Raw genomic sequence first — 26,739 nt, forward strand, 5'->3', positions numbered from 1 at the left:
TAAACATTGGATTTTAGGATTGGGGAAATCCTACAATGCTGCAGTGAGCACCAAAGTTGTGACATAATAACACAAAGAAACTGCATTTATATTTTTTACATTTACAAATAGTAGATGCAATACTAATGATTACATGTCGTTTTTCTTTGTTTCAGGTTTGTTCAAATACATTTGGATAATTACCACATTTTATGATAGGAGGTAGCTTCCGATCTTCCGAAGATTTACAAATAGTAGATGCATTACTAATGATTACCTGTCGTTTTTCTTTGTTTCGGGTTTGTTCAAATACATTTGGATAATAATTACCACATTTTATAATAGGAGGTAGCTTCCGAAGAGGGAAGAAGGGTAAGTTGAAATCATGCAACATTCTGGTGCCATCAGCTTACTACTCGTACCTAGTACCTAGTCTGTCTGCAGTCATTCTTCACTTAAATGTGATTAGACATACATAAATATCTCACAAACAAATCACTAAACTTGCACTTTTACTCCATTAATTTCTTTCATCAATTAAAGCAGAAAACAGATTTGACTTTATCGATATTAGGTAGAATCTATTGGAAATCATGCAAGATTCTGGTGCCATCAGCTTACTACCTAGTACCTAGTCTGCCTTCAGTCATTCTTCACTTAAATGTGATTAGACATACATAAATATCTCACAAACAAGTCACTAAACTTGCACTTTTACACCATTAATTTCTTTCATCAATTAAAGCAGAAAACAGATTTGACTTTATCGATATTAGGTAGAATCTCGTAAGTAAAAGTAAGTTACTATAAGTTGGGATCTGTCTATGAGACTTATGTGTAGGTAAAAAGCGACCAATCAATGAATATTGAGACTGTTGAGTATCCAATTGAAATTCAAAGATATCTGCGGTTATGTGGTGAGAACGTGATTTACTCTGTATATCTCTGTATACTTATTTGTTAAGAGTCTCTGTGTATTTAATGACTTGTATATAGGTATCTTGCGCATGATCTGTAATTAAATAGAATAATTTTATTGGGAATAATTCTAATCTACGGGTTAGTACTACCAAAGCATTTGTAAAAGGGTAAACATCTCTGTATACTTATTTGTTAAGAGTCTCTGTGTATTTAATGACTTGTATATATCTTGCGCATGATCTGTAATTAAATAGAATAAATTTATTGGGAATAATTCTAATCTACGGGTTAGTACATTTGTAAAAGGGTAAACAATAAACATCCATTTTACCAGCGCGAACGACATGAAAAACTATACTGCGTGCAGTCTGTAGTAAGTTCAGTACTTATTTGTTAAGAGTCTCTGTGTATTTAATGACTTGTAGGTATATATCTTGCGCATGATCTGTAATTAAATAGAATAATTATTTTATTGGAAATAATTCTAATCTACGGGTTAGTACTACCAAAGCATTTGTAAAAGGGTAAACAATAAACATCCATTTTACCAGCGCCAACGACACTATACTGCGTGCAGTCTGTAGTAAGTTCATCGCATTTCAGGATCATTTAGGACGTAGATTAAACGGATGAATGCAATTTCTTTCTTCTTACACATGATCTGTAATTAAATAGAATAATTTTATTGGGAATAATTCTAATCTACGGGTTAGTACTACCAAAGCATTTGTAAAAGGGTAAACAATAAACATCCATTTTACCAGCGCCAACGACACTATACTGCGTGCAGTCTGTAGTAAGTTCATCGCATTTCAGGATCATTTAGGACGTAGATTAAACGGATGAATGCAATTTCTTTCTTCGGAACACAATGGTTCCCGCAATTCTCGCCCATAACATTGTTTATGCTCATTAACATCAGAGAGTAGTAATTGGATTTTCGCACACTGAATCGCTTTCGTTTTAGAGCTCGAGTCGTAAATCAAACACAGAAGTTCCTATTCATAAACAAGTAGGTACCCAGATTGGTATCCTCCGGGCTGACTTTGGCACTCTACGTCCGTTATCTCCACTGTAGGTATCAGACCCCTTCAGTACTAATATGCCAAATGTAATAAATTACATAACAAGCTAGAAAGATATAATGTAATTTAAAAGTCGTAAAATTCATCTTGGATATAAAAGTTCGAGTCAAGTAAGTTCATCGCATTTCAGGATCATTTAGGACGTAGATTAAACGGATGAATGCAATTTCTTTCTTGTTATACTGCGTGCAGTGTCTGTAGTAAGTTCATCGCATTTCAGGATCATTTAGGACGTAGATTAAACGGATGAATGCAATTTCTTTCTTCGGAACACAATGGTTCCCGCAATTCTCGCCCATAACATTGTTTATGCTCATTAACATCAGAGAGTAGTAATTGGATTTTCGCACACTGAATCGCTTTCGTTTTAGAGCTCGAGTCGTAAATCAAACACAGAAGTTCCTATTCATAAACAAGTAGGTACCCAGATTGGTATCCTCCGGGCTGACTTTGGCACTCTACGTCCGTTATCTCCACTGTAGGTATCAGACCCCTTCAGTACTAATATGCCAAACGTAATAAATTAGTAATTGGATTTTCGCACACTGAATCGCTTTCGTTTTAGAGCTCGAGTCGTAAATCAAACATAGAAGTTCCTATTCATAAACAAGTAGGTACCCAGATTGGTAGGTATACCTATTAGGTATCCTCCGGGCTGACTTTGGCACTCTACGTCCGTTATCTCCACTGTAGGTATCAGACCCCTTCAGTACTAATATGTCAAATGTAATAAATTACATAACAAGCTAGAAAGATATAATGTAATTTAAAAGTCGTAAAATTCATCTTGGATATAAAAGTTCGAGTCAAACTTTCACAGTCGTAAAATCAAACTTCAAAAATCCTCGGGCTTGGTTTGATTCGATACTGTGGCAAATCATTTTGTTTCTTGGATTACGTTCTCATTTTTCATACACTTTCGTAGGTACTTTGGTAGGCATCTAAATGAAATTTGTAAGGGGAATGGAGACGAAATAGGTAAAATAATTATGTACTTAGTCACTTATGTAAATATTTCATTAGGGTACCTACTAACTCTATTCAAAGTTCCAAAGGAAAGAGAAAAAAACTCAAAGGAAAAAAAGGGCACGGTCCATTTGTAAGATCAAGGACGAGGATTAACTTTTTCAAGTTTGTAAAAAAAGTTCTTAAAGTTACGGCTATGTAGATATTATAGGTACATACCTAATGCATTTCTGTTTCAAAGAAACTTGACTTCGTATACTTCTCTTTACATAAAAATACTCGTATGCTTACAAACTGCTTTCAACTTAAAATTCTTGACAATCTCGATAGAAAAAACATTCAAAGCTAGAAACTTATGCAGCTAACTTGAAGAAAAATTTCAAAGTAGGTATGCATTTACGTATTACGTACCTATGTAGGTAGGTACCTATATTTATTTTTTCTCCTTTTCCACGGAAACAGAAGCTCGGAAATACAGAAAAAAATATCAACTGAATTTTCAAGGTAACTATTGACTTGCACAACCTCAAGGATCCACACTAAAAAGTGGGAATTATTGGTGGAGACGCCAAAAAACCACCACACAAAACTTTTTCTCCTCTTCCACGGAAACAGAAGCTCGGAAATACAGAAAAAAATATCAACTGAATTTTTAAGGTAACTATATTGACTTGCACAACCTCAAGGATCCACACTAAAAAGTGGGAATTATTGGTGGAGACGCCAAAAAACCACCACACAAAATTTATTGCAAAAAATCACCCCGCTTAAAATTAAACTAATTTGAGATACCTACATAAACTGGACCTATACAAAAGCTTTATAGCTAGTTTAAAATACTAAATTTTCGAGCTAAACTTACCTACCAGCCTACCACCCAGAACTGATGGAAACTTTGGTGAATTCTCACGTAATGGTTCTCCTTACTTTTTGTAAAAATAGTTTGCTATTACATATTAATGTTTTGTTGTACTATGTTTGTCAAATAAATCGGTCAATGATATTATTTTATAGAAGGTGAGATTCTACATAAACTGGACCTATACAAAAGCTTTATAGCTAGTTTAAAATACTAAATTTTCGAGCTAAACTTACCTACTAGCCTACCACCCAGAACTGATGGAAACTTTGGTGAATTCTCACGTAATGGTTCTCCTTACTTTTTGTACAAATAGTTTGCTATTACATATTAATGTTTTGTTGTACTATGTTTGTCAAATAAATCGGTCAATGATATTATTTTATAGAAGGTGAGATCAGTTTTGATGATTATCAAATCTCTTATCCATTCCTTTAGTCTGTCACTTGGGATAACTACTGAATCAGTCTTAAATCAATCCATCATAACTCATGACGACATTGTTGACTTGATTTGGCAATACCATTTTCAATCTCAATCTCCCAGATTGGTCCAATCTTCTCTGATAATATCAATTCAATTATAAGGTTATCTAATGCAATGTTAGTTATGAATCTACGTTACCTACATTTTATTCTTCCTTATTGATTTTTATGTAAGTTTTGTTATGATTATTTTTAATACCATCTTTGAACTTACTGACAACTTCATTCTCAACATCACGCAAGTGATGCTTCATAATATTTATTCATTTTTCTATATACCTACCTAGTACCTATTGAGGTTTGATGATTAATTATGTGGTTAGCTGATTCATCAGCTGATATACATATAATATCATGTCTTGGTCTGTGAAGAGATGAATCTAAATTGACGAGTTGTGTGCAGAAAATTGCTAGATATCAATTACCTACCTACATCTCATTATTCCCAAGCAATCTTCTTTTATTGTTTTGGTGGAAGTGGAGTAGTTCTCAATAAGTAGACTAGAGTATGGATTTTGTAGGTAGCTGGATAGATTTCAATAAATTATGAAGGGAAACAAATGCACACAAGCACACATAGTACTTACATAAAATGAGTTTTTGCAGAAATGACGGTCTCAGGACATGTCTTTTGAGACTTACTGTAAGAGTTAGATAAATACCCGTATTACACGACTTGCTGACTTATATTGGAATACAAACAAACGAAGGTACCAATTAGGTACACAGAACAGATATAATATGGAGGTGATATTTAATCGATTTAAGGTTGTAATTTTGGATTCTTGCAATTTATTAAAAAATACCTACATAATATGCATTATTTCTCAAAAATACCTACCGTCTTGGTCTGTGAAGAGATTGACGAGTTGTATGCAGAAAATTGCTAGATATCATCTTGATTACCTCCCTACATCTCATGATTCTCAAGCAATCTTCTTTTATTGTTTTGGTGGAAATGGAGTAGTTCTCAATATTGAAGACAAATATCCTGTGATTAATTGGTATTCTGTGCTTTTATTTGGCAACCAGCCAGAGGCTGGCAGATTGTTTATGTGTTTTTAAAAATATATAATCTCTTCTTCTTCTAGACTAGTATGGATTATGTAGGTAGCTGGATTTCGTTTTCAATAAATTATGAAGGTAAACAAATGCACACTAGCACACATAGTACTTACATAAAATGAGTTTTTGCAGAAATTACGGTCTCAGGACATGTCTTTTGAGACTTATTGTAAGAGTTAGATAAATGCCCGTATTACATCACGACTTGCTGACTTATATTGGAATACAAACAAACGAAGATACCAATTAGGTATACAGAACAGATATAATATGGAGGTGATATTTAATCGATTTAAGGTTTTAATTTTGGATTCTTGCAATTTATTAAAAAATACCTACATAATATACATTATTTCTCAATAATAGATACCTACCCACCACATTTCCACAATATAAGATACTGTACCAACTTTCATAATAGATCCATACCAATAACAACGGGTTCCTTTGAACGATTAGATTATTTACCATTATCCATTAAAGGTAGTTAGTTATCCTCTATTTATTTATTGTTACCAATAATTATAGGGTTACTTCTTTTGGTATTTAAATTATTTACACACTACCGGTTCTGAAACATATGCAGACATGATGAGGAAGACATCTAGAGTACAAAGGAGAGCCATAAACCAATGATGACACACTACCTACGGCAAACTGTCTGAAGAGTTTCATGTGGCAAAATCCTAGGATGAAGAAAGCAGAAAACCTAATGCTAAAAAAAAAAAAAACTGAAAACAGATTCCACTCAATGTAGGGGTGTATGCTAAACTACTCCTACTATAACAACCATTAAGGATCATTTTTCAGGCAGCTACAAAAGGAAGACAAATCAGAATAAACTTGACAATCATGTTGAATTTAATAAATGAAATATTGTTGACATTAAATTTGTGCTACTGAATGACGGATAAAAGAAGATTTACCATACACAGTTCCTAGTTCATCTGAAAACTACTCTTGATAGTATTGTGAATCTTGAAGATAATCTTCATCAATCATCAGACTTAAGGACAGATAGGTACCTACCTACCTATTGAGTATCTTCAGCAAAAACTCTATCCAAGACCGATTTGATTATATTGTGTTGCATTTTCTGGAATCTTGAAGATAATTTTCATCAATCATCAGACTTGAGGACAGATAGGTACCTACCTACCTAAGTACCTATTGAGTATCTTCAGCAAAAACTCTATCCAAGACCGATTTGATTATATTGTGTTGCATTTTCTATGCACTTGCTTCATTCAAATGAATCTTGAAGATAATCTTCATCAATCATCAGACTTGAGGACAGATACATAGGTACCTACCTACCTATTGAGTATCTTCAGCAAAAACTCTATCCAAGACCGATTTGATTATATTGTGTTGCATTTTCTATGCACTTGCTTCATTCAAAGCATTCAACAATGTTATCATAAACAACATCAGCATCATCAAGTGAAAGAGTTTCCTTGACAAGGACGTTGCAACAGTTAAAATGGATACTGATGATTTAGTTACAATTATTGCACGTCCGACTAGAGTTTCCTTGACAAGGACGTTGCAACAGTTAAAATGGATACTGATGATTTAGTTACAATTATTGCACGTCCGACTACAGTAATGCAATTTGCAGAAAATGGGTCTGGTAGATAAATCGAGTTCCTTGACTTGAAGAAAGGATACGATCGAGTTGCTGTTGTTCAGAGATTTGCTATTTATTAGAGAATTAGAGCAAACCACTGCAAGGAAACGATTTGATTGGGAAATCCTATCTGATGAAATGCCAGATGATAATATAATACGTTTATGTGGGGAGATTTGCGAATAAATTCAAACTTACATGCAGTTCAAACTCCTGATTACTAAAGAAAAAAAAATGTAAAAAATCTGTTCATTCAATCGATGAGAGTGAAACTAAGAATACACATAATCTTATTGCTAATAAAATAATACATGAGAGCTCAATTAATTACAATAATCAGATTAGATGCAATTAGTTACATCACATTCGCCAATTAATCACCAATATGCACATGGTGTGATAACCATCACATGTGTAAAATAATTATTGAAAATGTAAAAAATCTGTTCATTCAATCGATGAGAGTGAAACTAAGAATACACATAACCTTATTGCTAATAAAATAATACATGAGAGCTCAATTAATTACAATAATCAGATCAGATGCAATTAGTTAAATCACATTCGCCAATTAATCACCAATATGCACATGGTGTGATGATAACCATCACATGTGTAAAATTATTGAACCAATACCCACTATGTTGGATATTCTAGTAGGTTGCCATGGTTGACTTGATTAAGATTTTTCTTGAGATCTGTCAGACAAGGTGATGGTTCACTGGACGCACATGTTACGTGAGTTATTCACACTGGTCTATGTCTGAGCAATCTTATAAGCATTAGTTTTTAGTAGTCTCTTAAATTTCCTTAAGGCTAACTTTATAGAAGATTGGCCGAAAGTCGTACTTACGGTTCATTTATTAGGTCAAATTTTCAAGTCTTTTAACTTCATATTCACCAGCAACGTTCAAATGTTTTTTATTATTGCCAATAAGGACAGAATTTTTTCATTTATGATTTTGATTACATAGGTACAATTTCTAGGAATAAATAGGAATGAAATAATTAGGAATAGCCAAAAACATCATAATAACGTTATCCATTTCAAATCTCACTCTTTCAGAAAGGGCGTCTTAAAATTATTTCGTAATCCATGAATTGCCGTGGAGACATCCTGTTTCGTTGCTAAATTGTATCAAAAATAAATAAAATAAATCATCTATCAGCCCACAACAGAACAATCAATGTGATTGGTCTGATATTAAACGTCTTTATTATCACTGCGGGGACTCTGTGATCTGGGTACCCCTGCTGTTCTCAGTTGATAATGTTACCTTATGTAAATGGTATATGATGAAGCTAAAGACTCTTTGGATGTTCTCTCACAAAGTTGAATTAAACAGGATGATCGCTGTACTTACGTACAATGTGAATCTACCATACCTATATTACCTACATCATTAACTTTTCAATTCAAAATAATGCATCGATCCGCAAACCCTATACCGTGAGACCACACCTGATCTGGTTCTGAAGAGGTTCCAGTTGATAGATAGCAATATGTATGTTTTTGCTGATCTTATCCTAGTAATGTCATTCTGGATATTGACTCTTTTTGGTTCTTCCTGCACTGAATTGTCATTTTTTAATTGGATTTTGGATTAATCTTTTGATGGATGGGATACCTATAGTTATTTTACGGGTTATGTAAGAGTTTTCATTAATAACCTCAGTTGATAGTTTCAACTATGTATGTTTTTGCTGATCTTATCCTAGTAGTGTCATTCTGGATATTGACTCTTTTTGGTTCTTCCTGCACTGAATTGTCATTTTTTTAATTGGATTTTGGATTAATCTTTTGATGGATGGGATACCTATAGTTATTTTACGGGTTATGTAAGAGTTTTCATTAATAACCAACAGTGGTCTAGTGAATTTCACAGACTCAAATGATAATAATTTATTAATTTTAATAGGGTACTTACATATTATCTAACTAAACTGTAATACTAAACACTTTGTAAAAGATTTCTAAGAAAATGTTATCGTCTGTTTCTCTGTTTCAGATAATCCTTTATCTAACTAAACTGTAATACTAAACACTTTGTAAAAGATTTCTAAGAAAATGTTATCGTCTGTTTCTCTGTTTCAGATAATCCTCTTGGTCTCCTTAACCGCTAGTTCAACTCTAGCGGTTGTCAACAATGGAGGTACCACACCTGCAGAAGAAAAGAAAGAGGAAGCCACGAAAACTCGTAGAGATGCCTCAATAGGTTTGAGTGATTCGTATGGAGTACCTTTGCCGTCAGATTCATACGGCCCACCAACTGGTTCTTCAGGACCTTTTGCTGAACCACCAAGTGACTATGGAGTCCCTCCGCCTCCCTCTGGTTCATATGGTGCACCTCCGTCAGATTCATATGGACCACCACCAAGTGAATCATACGGTCCTCCACCTAGTGACTCATATGGTCCTCCAAAGGAAACTTATGGTCCCCCAAAGGATTCTTATGGACCACCAAAGGATTCCTATGGACCACCCAAATTATCGTTTGGACCCCCACCATCTGATTCATATGGACCACCTAAATCCGAGTATGGTCCTCCAAAGCCTGTTTAAAGCATTAGTTTTTAGTAGTCTCTTAAATTTGCTTAAGGCTAACTTTATAGAAGATTGTCCGAAAGTCGTACTTACGGTTCATTTATTAGGTCAAATTTTCAAGTCTTTTAACTTCATATTCACCAGCAACATTCAAATGTTTCTGAGCAATCTTAAAAGCATTAGTTTTTAGTAGTCTCTTAAATTTGCTTAAGGCTAACTTTATAAAAGATTGTCCGAAAGTCGTACTTACGGTTCATTTATTAGGTCAAATTTTCAAGTCTTTTAACTTCAAATTCACCAGCAACGTTCAAATGTTTTTATTTATTGCCAATAAGGACAGAATTTTTTCATTTTATAATTTTGATTGCATAGGTACAATTTCCAGGAATAAATAGGAATGAAATATTCAAATGTTTTTAATTATTGCCAATAAGGACAGAATTTTTTCATTTTATAATTTTGATTGCATAGGTACAATTTCCAGGAATAAATAGGAATGAAATAATTAGGAATAGCCAAAAACATCATAATAACGTTATCCATTTCAAGTCTCACTCTTTCAGAAAGGGCGTCTTAAAATTATTTCGTAATCCATGAATTGCCGTGGAGAAATCCTGTTTCGTTGCTAAATTGTATCAAAAATAAATAAAATAATTCATCTATCAGCCCACAACAGAACAATCAATGTGACTGGTCTGATATTAAACGTCTTTATTATCACTGCGGGGACTCTGTGATCTGGGTACCCCTGCTGTTCTCAGTTGATAGATAGCAATATGTATGTTTTTGCTGATCTTATCCTAGTAATGTCATTCTGGATATTGACTCTTTTTGGTTCTTCCTGCACTGAATTGTCATTTTTTTTTAATTGGATTTTGGATTAATCTTTTGATGGATGGATACCTATAGTTATTTACGGGTTATGTAAGAGTTTTCATTAATAACCAACAGAGTGGTCTAGTGAATTTCACAGACTCCAATGATAATAATTATTAATTTTTAATAGGTTACTTACATATTATCTAACTAAACGTAATACTAAACACTTTGTAAAAGATTTCTAAGAAAATGTTATCGTCCTGTTTTCTCTGTTTCACAGAATAATCCTCTTCGGTCTCCTTAACCCGCTAGTTCAACTCTAGCGGTTGGTCAACCAATGGAGGTAACCACACCCTGCAGAAGAAAAGAAAGAGGAAGCCACGAAAACTCGTAGAGATGCCTCAATAGGTTATGAGTGATTCGTATGGAGTACCCTTTGACGTCAGATTCATGACGCCACCAACTGTTCTTCAGAAATAACCTTTTGCTGACCACCAGTGATATGAGTCCCGCTCCGCTCCTCTGGTATCATATGGTGCACCTCCGTCAGATTCATATGGACCACCACCAAAGTGAATCATACGGTCTCCCCTAGTGACTCATAATGGTGCCTCCAAAGAGATATAGGTCCCCAAAGGAGTTCTTCATGGACCACCAAAGGATTCTTATGGACCACCAAAGGGATTATTATGGACCACCCAAATTATCGTTTGGACCCCCACCATCTGATTCAATATGGAACCACCTAAATCCGAGTATGTGTCCCTCCAAAGCCTGTTACGGACCACCCAAACCTGTATAGCTGGCCCCACCTAAATCCAGTTAGGGACCACCACCCAAGCAAAACACCGTGTATGGTCCTCCAAAACCACAATATGGACCTCGAACGCCAGAAACCTCAAGTATGGACCCTCCAAAACCTCAAATACTGGTCCGCCCCTCCACCAAAACTCAGTATCGGTGCACGCCCCGCGCCGTCCCCCAAAACCAGTGTATGGTCCCTAAACCACCAGTATGCTGACATCCCCCAAACTCAGTATCCGGCCTCGAGAACCCAATATGGTCCCCATCCAAGACCACAGTACGGTCCTCATCCCAAAACCAGAGTATGGTCCCCCAACAAAGCCTGAGTATCGGTCCCCCACCGAAGCCCGAGTATGGTCCCCCACCAAAAGCCCGAGTATGGGTCCCCCACAAAGCCCGACGTATGGTCCCCCACCAAAGCCCGAGTATGGTCCCCCACCAAAGCCTGAGTATGGTCCCCCACCGAAGCCTGAGTATGGTCCCCCACCGAAGCCTGAGTACGGCCCTCCACCTAGACCACAGTATGGTCCTCCTCCAAAACCAGTGTATGGTCCACCAGAGTCACCTAAGCCTGTATATGGGCCTCCCCCAGGTAGTTTTCATGGTCCTCCCGAACCTGACTCCCATCCTCAAAAACCTCCTGGCGTTCCTTCACCCCCAACACCCCCAGAAATTACTTATGACGGTTGGCACCCTATTCCAGGACAGTCTCGTCCTCCTAGCGATTCATATGGTCCTCCTCAACAGAAAGAAAATTATGATCATGGTGGTAACGCTTTAGATTTATCACCACCAACATCTGGAATTTCCGATTCTTATGGTCCTCCAGCCTCTTTAGATTTGTCTTCTTCGTTTGGTGGGCAATCACATCCAAGTGATTCTTATGGTCCTCCTGTAAGTGGAGATATTTCTACACATATTCCCAGTTCAACATACAATGGACCTCCTCCACCCGTTTCCTTTGTAAGCACTTCATATGGGGCTCCATCGCAAGGTCAGTTAGGTAACAGTTATGGACCACCACCAAGTGATTCTTATGGAGCACCCCCCAGTAGTTCGTACGGTGTACCTTCGTTAGGTAGTTCTCTTGGTGGATCCCATGGATCCTCCTTTGGAAATTCATTTGGTGGGTCCCATGGACCCTCTTTTGGAAATTCCCTAGGCAATCCACCCAGCGACTCTTATGGAGCACCTCCAAGCAGTTCCTATGGAGTACCTTCATTAGGTAGCTCTCATGGTGGATCTTCATTTGGCAGTTCCCTTGGGGATACCCACAAACGTTTGCTGCAATGTTCAAAAAACTTTGCTGCAACTTTCTCAAACACGTCTAAACTAACGAATTTCATTGTATTGCACAAGTCTGGACCCACCACTAGATGCAAATTTTATAAGACCTACAATTTAGTTGTTGTTGCTTGGAATGCTTAGGTGCTTAGATTTTGATATAGGTATTTTGACAAAATTAGGTATCGAATTCTGTAATAACAAGCCTGTTTACGGACCACCCAAACCTGTATATGGCCCACCTAAATCCAGTTATGGGCCACCACCAAAGCCAAAACCAGTGTATGGTCCTCCAAAACCACAATATGGACCTCCGCCGAAACCTCAGTATGGACCTCCAAAACCTCAATATGGTCCTCCACCAAAACCTCAGTATGGTCCTCCCCCAAAACCAGTGTATGGTCCCCCTAAACCACAGTATGGACCTCCCCCCAAACCTCAGTATGGGCCTCCGAAACCCCAATATGGTCCCCCTCCAAGACCACAATACGGTCCTCCTCCCAAACCAGAGTATGGTCCCCCACCAAAGCCTGAGTATGGTCCCCCACCAAAGCCCGAGTATGGTCCCCCACCAAAGCCCGAGTATGGTCCCCCACCAAAGCCTGAGTATGGTCCCCCACCGAAGCCTGAGTATGGTCCCCCACCGAAGCCTGAGTACGGCCCTCCACCTAGACCACAGTATGGTCCTCCTCCAAAACCAGTGTATGGTCCACCAGAGTCACCTAAGCCTGTATATGGGCCTCCCCCAGGTAGTTTTCATGGTCCTCCCGAACCTGACTCCCATCCTCAAAAACCTCCTGGCGTTCCTTCACCCCCAACACCCCCAGAAATTACTTATGACGGTTGGCACCCTATTCCAGGACAGTCTCGTCCTCCTAGCGATTCATATGGTACTCCTCAACAGAAAGAAAATTATGATCATGGTGGTAACGCTTTAGATTTATCACCACCAACATCTGGAATTTCCGATTCTTATGGTCCTCCAGCCTCTTTAGATTTGTCTTCTTCGTTTGGTGGGCAATCACATCCAAGTGATTCTTATGGTCCTCCTGTAAGTGGAGATATTTCTACACATATTCCCAGTTCAACATACAATGGACCTCCTCCACCCGTTTCCTTTGTAAGCACTTCATATGGGGCTCCATCGCAAGGTCAGTTAGGTAACAGTTATGGACCACCACCAAGTGATTCTTATGGAGCACCCCCCAGTAGTTCGTACGGTGTACCTTCGTTAGGTAGTTCTCTTGGTGGATCCCATGGATCCTCCTTTGGAAATTCATTTGGTGGGTCCCATGGACCCTCTTTTGGAGTGCTATCGAGGCTTTCGAACTTCTTCACAAATTTTAAGCAACTCGGAAACTTTCCGTTCTTTTATGCCATGGGTGCCAGCCACTCCCGCTCAGACGGTCTGAGAGACTTGGGTCGGAAGCTTTTTCCCTGACACACGTCTCGACGGTCTGTCAGATGGTCTGACCAGTGACAGGTTGTATGGCCGCCTGAGATTTATCTATGTAGGTATGCAATGTGCTAGACACAAATCACTACCAAGTTGTTGCTACTTGCTACCCAACAGAAACACTGAAACACTTTCTAGTGTTGTACGTCAACTCAACTACCTGCCATCGAATCTTATTGCACTGCCAAATTTATAGTCCAAGGTCAACTTTCGACTCTTTAGAGTGTTTTCAACCGTCACAAGTAATTTCTTGGGGTGCTGAGAGTGGAGTTACCAAGCAAGTTTCCCTCCTCCCATCATCCATTCATTCCTGACTGCTTTTTCACTCGTAAATTCCCAATCCCCTAAATGAAAATTTATCTACATACCTACCAGCTATTTCTAACATCAAACACTTTGTGTTAGTCTATTTTTGAGAAAATTGACCATGTACCTAGGTATTTACGTTTGACAGGTTACGCATTTATACTCCTCCTACTACTTGATGCAAATTTTATAATACCTAAAATTTAGTTGTTGTTGCTTGGAATGCTTAGGTGCTTAGATTTTGATATAGGTATTTTGACAAAATAATCCCCTAAATGAAGATTTATCTACATACCTACCAGCTATTTCTAACATCAAACACTTTGTGTTAGTCTATTTTTGAGAAAATATCGACCATGTACATACCTAGTTATTTATGTTTGACAGGTTACGCATTTATACTCCTCCTACTACTAGATGCAAATTTTATAATACCTAAAATTTAGTTGTTGTTGCTTGGAATGCTTAGGTGCTTAGATTTTGATATAGGTATTTTGACTAAATTAGGTATCGAATTCTGTAATAACCGATACCTACTCGTTTACTACTGAGATTAATACTGAGAAACTATGTACCTACCTGCCTACATAGCTAATATTTTATTCCAAATTAGTCTAATACTTAGGACTATTTGTTATCTAGATAGGACTATGTATTTTTTACATGATAGTACCTATGTATCAGTAGTTACTCGTACATAATTTATATGGCTGTAATAACCTATACCTACTCGTTTATTACTGAGAAACTATGTACCTACCTGCCTACATAGCTAATATTTTATTCCAAATTAGTAATAGGACTATTTGTTATCTAGATAGGACTATGTATTTTTTACATGATAGTACCTATGTATCAGTAGTTACTCGTACATAATTTATATGGAACTCAATTGTAATGCTCTCAACATTCTTCTTTGTGGATTTCAGGTCATCGACGTAAATCTAAGTCGTACAAAATTTACATCCTCAAGAATTCTCACCACTAGAATGGAAATGGCCAAGCAAAATTAGACGCATTGTAAATAATTTTAAAATAGAGCACGTTTGAAAAAATAAATAAACAATATTCCTTTTATGATAAAATACTTTTTGCCTGAAAAGATTTTCGACGGACAAAAAGTACGTACGTATGAATTATCCCGTCAGCTTATTTCGAAGCTTCCGAAAAAGTAAGCCGATCCTCTTTTGGAAATTCCCTAGGCAATCCACCCAGTGACTCTTATGGAGCACCTCCAAGCAGTTCCTATGGAGTACCTTCATTAGGTAGCTCTCATGGTGGATCTTCATTTGGCAGTTCCCTTGGTGGCTCTTCATTCGGTAGTTCTCTTGGTTCATCTTTTGGAAGTCACCTACCAAGCGATTCTTATGGCGCACCTCTTCCATCAGGAGGCTCTCATGGTGGTGGTAGTTCTTCCTACTTCGGTCCTCCACCACCTCGAGGCCAGTCCTCAATAAGTTCATCTTATGGTGCTCCTCCATCAAGCCAGTATGGTCCCCCAAGTAGTTCAGGATCTTTTGCAGAACCTCCCAGTGATACATATGGTGCGCCAGAAGGAAGTTACGGAGCACCAATCCCATTAGCAGGCTGTTGTGGAACTCCTCCAAACTTGAGTGGTCAACAAGGTTCTCATCCAGCACCCGAGGCAGAGTACGGTCTACCACATGGTGTTCCATCCGGAAAACAGATTCCAGGACCAGATCTTCAACCCAAACATCCGGTTTTACATAGAGAACCTGTGCCTCAAGGTTTAATAGAATCAATTGGTAAAGCTGTAAATCAAGACTATGGAAGTCCGAACATACCCTCTGCACATCCTGGCTTAACGTACATACCACCTGCTGTACCTGATGTCCCTACACCCACACCTAACACACAGAATGATTATCCAGGTCTACCCCCTCATGAATCAGGACAAGGTGTTAACGTCCAGCCAAGTATTTCTATTGGAGTACCAGATCTAGGACCACAATATTCACAAGGACAAGATTATGGTTCAGGACAAGGTGTTAACGTCCAGCCAAGTATTTCTATTGGAGTACCAGATCTAGGACCACAATATTCACAAGGACAAGATTATGGTTCATCAAATTCCTATGGTGCTCCACAAGATAATTACCACACGCCAGCACAGTCATTTAACATACCTTCTGGACCAAGCAACATAGCAACCAGCTACCAAGAAAATAATCATCTTGATTCTGGATCTGGTCACGATGATCCTCCAGAAGTCAACAATGTTGTCCAATCGTTGGGCCTAGGAAGTACTGATATTACTAAATCCCAAAGTATAGAGCTTGGAAATATTGGTCACTCTGGTTATGGCGGTAGTTTCAATTCTGTACCGGGAGGATATCAAGTGCAAGGAAATCAAGGAAGTTACACCTTACAGATTCAGCCAGCACAAGGAGGAAACAATGCTGTTCCACACGACCAAGTCCTTTCCAACGGTCTCCTGCAAGACATTCTCTCTGCTATCGAACAAGGAGGACAAAACCAGCCTCACCCACAGAGCTACAGAGATGTGAAAAATCAACTCGGAGATAATGCTCATGGATCTAGTGGAATTCAATATCGAGTCATGACCGCTGATAACGAAACTGATATCAATGAAATCATTCAACAAGCTCACCAAGATGAACACAATAGCCAATACGGTGACAAAGTAGCACTTTATTTCAATCAAAATAATACACAACACGCCAACCATAAGACTGAAACTGAAGTAAAACTGTTGGATGATAACAAAGCAGGTTTTGTAAGTTTCAAGTCACCCAATGTGCAGTATGAGTATGCACATGCTGATTTACATGGACAATACTCAACACACCCTGGTACAAACTCACATCAGCATCCTGCTGATCAATTTACAACTTTGACCACTGAGGGAATATCAACATCAGTTACCCAAAGCGAATCTAAGTCAGACACAACTAAATCTAGGTGAAACAAGTTTGATTAAGTAATTAATCAAAACGAAAGTACTGCCAAAGTTAGGTATAGAAAGAGAAAATGAAGAGTGAAACATACAAGACACTAATTTTCAACACTTACCTAAGAATCAAAGTTGAGATGTGTAAAAATACGTTTAGTAACTAGAGTTTAATTGCGGATTAGTACCGGGATTAGTAAGAACGATGACTAATGATGTTTCAGTCTTGTATCTTTTATTCTTCGTTTTCTGATTGTGTGTCATATTATTTTTGACTGATTATTAGGATATAAATTATTAAACTAAAAAAGATTATAAGTATTACCTTCAAATCCTTAGCTTTTATACTGTAGATATTCTATGTACCCATCTTGGGATTTCCCTACATAAGTACCTACGTCTCAAACATTGTAAAACACTTGCCAGGAGCAAATACTTCACACCTACCTACTCTGCGGTACGGAAGAAAGAAGCATAATGCTTCTGTAGATATTCTATGTACCTACCCATCTTGGGATTTCCCTACATAAGTACGTCTCAAACATTGTAAAACACTTGCCAGGAGCAAATAATTCACACCTACCTACTCTGTGGGAGGTTGGGTTAGGGAGGAATACTAGGAAGAAGGGTGAGGAAGAGTATTTGGGTGAGTAACCTCACCATACTTTACATTGCGATGTGGTTGAACTTTGATTCGCTACCCAAATGAGCCTTTGGTCTTCGAATGAGGAGCCCGCATTATATCATTCATTATCAAATTAGACAATTCATTAGATTTCGATTTGGAGGTTTTTGGGATGACGATGAGTGGGTGGGTGTTTAGTGTGATGGGTACCCTGAATAGTTTTTCCCCCCTCTGTTTATCTTCCTTTCTCAAAAAATGGAATAGTTTTCAAATGTGGATTGTGGAAGTACCAATATTGGTGCCTATGTAATTTTCCAAACTTTTCAAAAGAAATATAGGAAAAACCCAGGGCCGGATTAGCCCCCCGCGGGGCCTGGGGCAGTTTCAAAGGCGCGGGGCCCCCAGTTTGGGCTGATCGAACTTAAAATTTTTAGCGCCGCAGGCGAAATTTTTCAAAAAGTAGGTAGATATGTGCCTCATGCTTTGTCACAAGTTAATTTTTGACGTACCTAATTCGGAAATGTTCGGAACTTACCAAAACTTACCCAATGATGTTATTATGGTATTTTTCACTCGGAAATGTTCGGAACTTACCAAAACTTACCCAATGATGTTATTATGGTATTTTTCACTCGGAAATGTTCGGAACTTACCAAAACTTACCCAATGATGTTATTATGGTATTTTTCACTCGGAAATGTTCGGAACTTACCAAAACTTACCCAATGATGATATTACGGCATTTTCACTCGGAAATGGTCGGAACTTACTTACCCAAAATTATCACAAATTTTTCACACGGAAATTATCGGAACTTACCAAATCTTACGCAATAATGTTACTATGGTATTTTAAACTCGGGAATGACCCGAGCTTACTAAAACTTACATAATGATGTTACTATGGTATTTTTCACTCGGAAACGACCCGAACTTACTAAAACTCAAACCACTGCAAGGAAACGATTTGATTGGGAAATCCTATCTAATGAAACGCCAGATGATAATATAATACGTTTATGTGGGGAGATATGCGAATAAATTCAAACTTACATGCAGTTCAAACTCCTGATTACTAAAGGAAAAAAATGTAAAAAATCTGTTCATTCAATCGATGAGAGTGAAACCAAGAATACACAATACACATAACTTTATTGCTAATAAAATAATACATGAGAGCTCAATTAATTACAACAATCAGATCAGATGCAATTAGTTACATCACATTCGCCAATTAATCACCAATATGCACATGGTGTGATAACCATCACATGTGTAAAATTGGTACATGAGAGCTCAATTAATTACAATAATCAGATCAGATGCAATTAGTTACATCACATTCGCCAATTAATCACCAATATGCACATGGTGTGATAACCATCACATGTGTAAAATTATTGAACCAATACCCACTATGTTGGATATTCTACTAGGTTGCCATGGTTGACTTGATTAAGATTTTTCTTGAGATCTGTCAGACAAGGTGATGGTTCACTGGACGCACATGTTACGGTACTGTAGATATTCTATGTACCCATCTTGGGATTTCCCTACATAAGTACGTCTCAAACATTGTAAAACACTTGCCAGGAGCAAATAATTCACACCTACCTACTCTGCGGTACGGAAGAAAGAAGCATAATGCTTAATTTTTACTTAGAATTTTACGACAGAAAAAAACCCCGAGGAAACATGCTGAGAGTTGGTTGTATTTTTATACACCATTTCTTTTGCATACATTATGTTTTTTTTTTTTAGCTTTTAGTGAATAAATTAATTAAAAAGTGCCATAAATTTTAGTTGATTAAATTTTGTTTCTAAAAAAAGCCAAAGTGTTTCCTCCGCTTTCTCCTGTTCTGATGAGTTATGCAGAGGAAAGCACATGAAACCGGAATAGGTACTGCATCGGATATTGGAGTAATTAATGTGCTGCTCAGTGCAATCTCCTATCCTTAAAGCGAAACCCAATCTCTCAGAACTAGATTGATTTTACTTGATAGCTCTACCGATAAATCATCAACAATCTTCAAATAATCAAGATTCGCGAAGTTGGCTTCAGTTTACCTATTTGAAGAATTTGAGAAAGGGTTCAAAAGAGCAGATAGAATTCCATTTTATGACATGACTTGGGACAACTGGTGTTGATAAACAGATTTGAAGTCACTGGAATAGGTAATCGGAAAAATGGAGATAAAAAATAAAACAAAATATAATAGGTAAATGAATAAATCTCATTTTTTACGGAAGGTTGAAAAAAAGAAAGTAATAACGGAGAAACTCAAAGGATTAGAATGAAGAAAATTGATATTCTCAAAAACTTGCCTAGATTTGTGGACATCTTTGACACAAGTCCTCTGGGAAGGATCTCTTGCTCTTTGACTATTTTGCTTGGAAAGCACATGAAATCGGAATAGGTACTGCATCGGATATTGGAGTAATTAATGTGCTGCTCAGTGCAATCTCCTATCCTTAAAGCGAAACCCAATCTCTCAGAACTAGATTGATTTTAATTGATAGCTCTACCGATAAATCATCAACAATCTTCAAATCAAGATTCGCGAAGTTGGCTTCAGTTTACCTATTTGAAGAATTTGAGAAAGGGTTCAATATAGCAGATAGAATTCTATTTTATGACATGACTTGGGACAACTGGTGTTGATAAACAGATTTGAAGTCACTGGAATAGGTAATCGGAAAAATGGAGATAAAGAATAAAACAAAATAATAAATGAATAAATCTCATTTTTTACGGAAGGTTGAAAAAAAGAAAGTAATAACGGAGAAACTCAAAGGATTAGAATGAAGAAAATTGACAATAATTTGTATAGCCGCCTGAGATTTATCTATGTATGCAATGTGCTAGAAACAAATACTACCAAGTTGTTGCTACTTGCTACCCAACAGAAACACTGCAACACTTTCTAGTCTTGTACCTACGTCAACTACCTGCCATCGAATCTTATTGCACTGCCAAATTTATAGTCCAAGGTCAACTTTCGACTCAGAATTTGAGAAAGGGTTCAATATAGCAGATAGAATTCTATTTTATGACATGACTTGGGATAACTGGTGTTGATAAACAGATTTGAAGTCATTGGAATAGGTAATCGGAAAAATGGAGATAAAAAATAAAACAAAATAATAAATGAATAAATCTCATTTTTTACGGAAGGTTGGAAAAAAGAAAGTATTAATGGAGAAACTCAAAGGATTAGAATGAAGAAAATAATTGACAATTTGTATGGCCGCCTGAGATTTATCTATGTATGCAATGTGCTAGAAACAAATCACTACCAAGTTGTTGCTACTTGCTACCCAACAGAAACACTGCAACACTTTCTAGTCTTGTACGTCAACTACCTGCCATCGAATGTTATTGCACTGCCAAATTTATAGTCCAAGGTCAACTTTCGACTCTTTAGAGTGTTTTCAACCGTCACAAGTAATTTCTTGGGGTGCTGAGAGTGGAGTTACCAAGCAAGTTTCCCTCCTCCCATCATCCATTCATTCCTGACTGCTTTTTCACTCGTAAATTCCCAATCCCCTAAATGAAAATTTATCTACATACCTACCAGCTATTTCTAACATCAAACACTTTGTGTTAGTCTATTTTTGAGAAAATATTGACCATGTACAAACCTAGTTATTTATGTTTGACAGGTTACGCATTTATACTCCTCCTACTACTAGATGCAAATTTTATAATACCTAAAATTTAGTTGTTGTTGCTTGGAATGCTTAGGTGCTTAGATTTTGATATAGGTATTTTGACAAAATTAGGTATCGAATTCTGTAATAACCTATACCTACTCGTTTATTACTGAGAAACTATGTACCTACCTGCCTACATAGCTAATATTTTATTCCAAATTAGTAATAGGACTATTTGTTATCTAGATAGGACTATGTATTTTTTACATGATAGTACCTATGTATCAGTAGTTACTCGTACATAATTTATATGGAACTCAATTGTAATGCTCTCAACATTCTTCTTTGTGGATTTCAGGTCATCGACGTAAATCTAAGTCGTACAAAATTTACATCCTCAAGAATTCTCACCACTAGAATGGAAATGGCCATCCTATAGGAAGGAAAGTAATGTAATCGCGTCAAATTTTCGATGGTTAGTTTTTAGTTCCAAAACACGTTTTGAGGTCCCTAGAGCCTAAATCCAAAATTTCAGCCATTGGTCCGTGTGTCTGTCAATAAACAATTCCTTTTATGATAAAATACTTTCTGCCTGAAAAGATTTTCGACGGACAAAAAGTACGTACGTATGAATTATCCCGTCAGCTTATTTCGAAGCTTCCGAAAAAGTAAGCCGACGCGACAGGCAAATGCACCGCTACAGTGCTATCGAGGCTTTCGAACTTCTTCACAAAATTTAAGCAACTCAGAAACTTTCCGTTCTTTTATGCCATGGGTGGCAGCCACTCTCGCTCAGACGGTCTGAGAGACTTGGGTCGGAAGCTTTTTCCCTGACACACGTCTCGACGGTCTGTCAGATGGTCTGACCAGTGACAGGCCTGAATAACCGGCATAAAACCTACCACTTCTTTTCCAACGCTTACTCTTATTCTCAAAAACTTGCCTACTAGATTTGTGTGCCTTTGACACAAGTCCTCTGGGAAGGATCTCTTGCTCTTTGACTATTTTGCTTGGTATTCTTCCATTCTGTCTTGGTGATGAGTTGCACGAGATATACATAGATACCTACCTAGATATATTTCTTGGGTAATTATTCAGAAGCCACAATAATGAAAAAAGGAAGCTCCTTTTTGTGTTTAACCTAAGATACCTACCTAGATATATTTCTTGGGTAATTATTCAGAAGCCACAATAATGAAAAAAGGAAGCTCCTTTTTGTGTTTAACCTAACCCTATAATAACACTAGTCACTATTCATTTGTGACAGCTCTTTTTTGTAGCAATTTTCTATTGACGTGACTTCTGAACAAGTACCATTTCTTGTTCAAAATTGTAATTTACTTCGCGTTAGGTAGCGCGCATACGCATACGTCCCGAATACGGTCCGTTTTCTTCCTGACGCGTCCCGACTAGGTTGTTTCATGAAAGCACTCGAGTCGGAAACATGCTTTCATGCATGCTTTTATGAAATAACCTGGTTAGAACGTGTTGGGAAGGAAGCGGACTGTATTTGGGACCTTTGAGTGTGCGCGCTTTCAAAGCTTTTTGTATCACTGCCCAATAGTGTAATTAACAAGAATATTTCTTTAGATTAACTACACAATTTTGCTGTAAACTATCGAATCCGGCAATTCTAATTGACTATTTCACCAACTCGCCCCTAACAGCCTGTTAGATTAACAGCCCTGTTAAGTCTATACAAATTAAATGGAACTTAACGGGTTGCTACTTAACAGTCTACTAAGGGCTGTAAAAACATTGGTAAAATTTGCTGTGGGTTAAACTGAAATATTAAGGTCTATTGTAACTTTGCCTATTATTGACTTTGTATAAAACTATTGTTATGAATTTTTTCTATAAATAAAAAGATGGAGACCTGCAGAAAACATAAATCTTTCACTTTCTTGTAGTTATTTCTTTGCTTTTTCCACTGGTGCTACTTTAATCGTTCTAGGCTAGGAAATAGGTACCTCTTATCAACTACATCACCTTACCTATGTCTCTTACCTATGTATATCTTTTACTCTTTATCTTTATCTCTACGTACATCATCTGAACCAGATGTCTCCTTTTTACTTTCCTTGTCCTATAGGAAGGAAAATAATGTAATCGGGTCAAATTTTCGATGGTCAGTTTTTAGTGCCAAAACACGTTTTGAGGTCCCTAGAGCCTAAATCCAGTGTGTCTGTCTGTAAACAAAATATCTCGAGAACGGTAAGAGCTAGAGACTTGAAATTTGGTATGTTTCCGTGTGTGTGTCTGTCTGTCCTTCTGTCTGTCTGTAAACAAAATATCTCGAGAACAGTAAGAGCTAGAGACTTGAAATTTTGTTGCTTTTTGGCGGTTTTCGCTGATGTAATTTAACAATATCTCAGGAACGGTATGAGCTAGAGACTTGAAATTTGGTATATAGTTCACAAATGTGACAAGGATGCGACATGAACCTTGGTTGAGATAGGTGCTGCGGTTGGCGGTATTTTGACCGCTTTTTGGCGGTTTTCTACCGTTTTTTGGCGGTTTTCCTGTCTGTCCGCTTTTTGGCGGTTTTCGCTGTAATTTAACAATATCTCAGGAACGGTATGAGCTAGAGACTTGAAATTTGGTATACAGTTCACAAATGTGATGCGACATGGAACTTGGTTGAGATAGGTGCTGCGGTTGGCGGTGTTTTGACCGCTTTTTGGCGGTTTTCTACCGTTTTTTGGCGGTTTTCAGCTATATCGACTAAACGGTTAGAGGTATTGTAAAAGTTAGGGTAAAAGAACACTCAAATAAGCATCATTCAATAGGATAAGGAAAGTCGTGTAATGTTCACACCAGATTTTTATACTTACACATTTAGGTACTTTTTAGCTCTTTTATATCACGTCTTAGTTGCCTACTTCTTGATGCTTTCTAATCAAAAGAACACTCAAATAAGCATCATTCAATAGGATAAGGAAAGTCGTGTAATGTTCACACCAGATTTTTATACTTACACATTTAGGTACTTTTTAGCTCTTTTATATCACGTCTTAGTTGCCTACTTCTTGATGCTTTCTAATTTCTACTTATCCTCTACTTGAATGCTAGTAGATACCTACTTGATGTACAGAGGTATACACTTTACTCCTATAATACCGGGGGTTTAACTCCTTTACTCTTCTGAGTGATTGAATTTCCTCAATAAATGGGTAATTTGGTATGGGTATCAATTCTTCATAGATAGAGTTAGTCTCGCTTTCCAAAAGAACGAAAAAAAAGCGCTTTCTAATAAAGCTCTTTCCTAGCTAAAAAGTAATGTGACCATCATCCTTTTATTATCCTCTCTTCTGTTTTAGCAAGCGCTTTCTAATAAAGCTCTTTCCTAGCTAAAAAGTAATGTGACCATCATCCTTTTATTATCCTCTCTTCTGTTTTAGCATTATTGTGTGTATGGCATGATTACCTATGTGAGCACTTAGAAAAACTTGATATTCACCTGAGACCACTTCTAAAAAAAGAAAAAACACAAACTCGATACTAAGAGAATAGAAAAACGTCGCACCTAGGAGGTGCCTCAGGTATCTACTTTAAAAATAGGTAAAAAAAAACTTGTCACTTAGAAAAGAGCATAATTTTACGACAGTTGATCATAAGTTCACCCCGTATCGCTGCGTGAAATGCACTTGGTATCGTCAGACCAAAGTTTCAAGTTTAGTTAACTTTAACATTGTCGCTGCGTAGTAGATACCTACTTGATGTACAGATGAGGTATACACTTTACTCCTATAATACCGGGGGTTTAACTCCTTTACTCTTCTGAGTGATTGAATTTCCTCAATAAATGGGTTTTTTTGTGAGAAGAGTTCCCAAACATTGTTTTATGTTGGTTTTTATGTCCCCAGAGTTACAACCTCTCACATGTTGGGGAACAAGGGGCAATACAGCACTCGGTTCATTCTGATATATTTACCTTCAGATTAGAATACTTATATGGTAGGTAAGTTATCTATTGATAATAGAGTCCATGCACATGAATACCCAGAGTACAATCAACATATTAAGATGAATACTTTTATTATTATGTTGGAAAATTACAAGATATCATAGAAACATATACAGCATTGAAATGATGAACATGATTGTGAGAAGAATGAGTCTGGATCACGAACAGACTCAGATTGAAAGATAAATATGTAATGGATTGATTTGCAGTTTGTGTCATGTCTATTTCAGCTTGAAAGTAGGTATCAAAATTAATCAAAAGAAATCTGAATCTCCGGGAATCAATCCCATCAGTGAAATGTAAGTAAATCTTTCGTTAGAATAAGGGATCGTTAAAACTGACCAAGAAATAATAATACCACATAGGTAGTTAGGCAATGTTGCGCCTGGTTTTTGTCCGGATGAGTTATGCATTGACGAGTTAAACGGTTAAACAAATAAAAATATCGTTTTTGAAAGAAGTAGGTTGTTCGTACTTACAGTTCAAGCTGAGACAGAACGTGGTGCTTCTTTTCAATGTAACTATCCACCGATTTCAGCACAGTTTTGGGGCGACATATGAGATCCTTGGTAGTCTTGATATCTTTGGATTTCTTCGAAGATATTTGAGCTGGATTTGAGACGATCAGTAATGAAATAAGCCATAGTTGAAATGGAAATATAGGAGGTTTTAACTAGTATAACCAACCGGATCAAAATGATGTGTCTATAGATAGGTAAATATACGAGGCTTTAATTACTCGTACATAAGAAGGCTTTAATTTCAGAGGAAATTCCAGACACCATACAAGAGTAAGGAAATTCTGATTATCATCACTGTTTACATTGTTTAGAACCTACGTACGTAAATAATCCGTAAAGTATTTATTCAGAGACTTCCTATAGTATTCAAGTAATATACCTAAAAAAATATAATAATAATGATAACAATAAAATTCTGATAACATATTAGTCATATTACAACAAAGTCCCGGGGTTTTGTAATACGAAACTAGATATTAGTAGAATAGTAGAACAAAAACGTATGCAATAGAAGCATGGTGCTGAAACTAAAGAAATTAATAGGGTTTGGAAAACGACTTTCATATTTTATGCGCACAGACTGTTTGCCACAGAGAAAAAACGGGGATAACAGCAATGATCATGCATGTGGGAGGAATAAAAAGGTATTATTTACTTGCACCATGTATTAATTAAATTATTACATATGTACCTAGGTACTGGTACCACATAGATTTTCATATAGGATACCCTTGCCTACAGTATGTCTTAGAAGTCCTCTCCAATTCCTCGTAACTTGGAAAGATCTGGAAATTCTGATTGTTTTTTTAACGCTATAGGAAAACGCCTGTGACCAAT

General features: G+C 37.0%; 1 protein-coding gene across 1 annotated transcript in view; it reads left to right on the plus strand.

The window, feature by feature from the left end:
• The window catches only part of LOC103515248 (collagen alpha-5(IV) chain), a 59,162-nt gene extending 41,596 nt beyond the window's left edge, over positions 1-17,566 (plus strand). The window contains exons 2-6 of the mRNA XM_026827997.1: positions 9,086-9,543; positions 11,392-12,437; positions 12,625-13,741; positions 15,387-16,198; positions 16,286-17,566. Of these exons, the coding sequence (XP_026683798.1) occupies positions 9,086-9,543; positions 11,392-12,437; positions 12,625-13,741; positions 15,387-16,198; positions 16,286-17,151 (4,299 nt within the window). The 3' untranslated portion in view covers positions 17,152-17,566. The remainder of the gene's footprint in view (positions 1-9,085; positions 9,544-11,391; positions 12,438-12,624; positions 13,742-15,386; positions 16,199-16,285) is intronic.
• The last annotated feature ends 9,173 nt before the right edge of the window (positions 17,567-26,739 follow it).

This window comes from Diaphorina citri, unplaced genomic scaffold (assembly GCF_000475195.1).
Source record: "Diaphorina citri unplaced genomic scaffold, Diaci psyllid genome assembly version 1.1 scaffold1303, whole genome shotgun sequence".
Taxonomy (NCBI): domain Eukaryota; kingdom Metazoa; phylum Arthropoda; class Insecta; order Hemiptera; family Psyllidae; genus Diaphorina; species Diaphorina citri.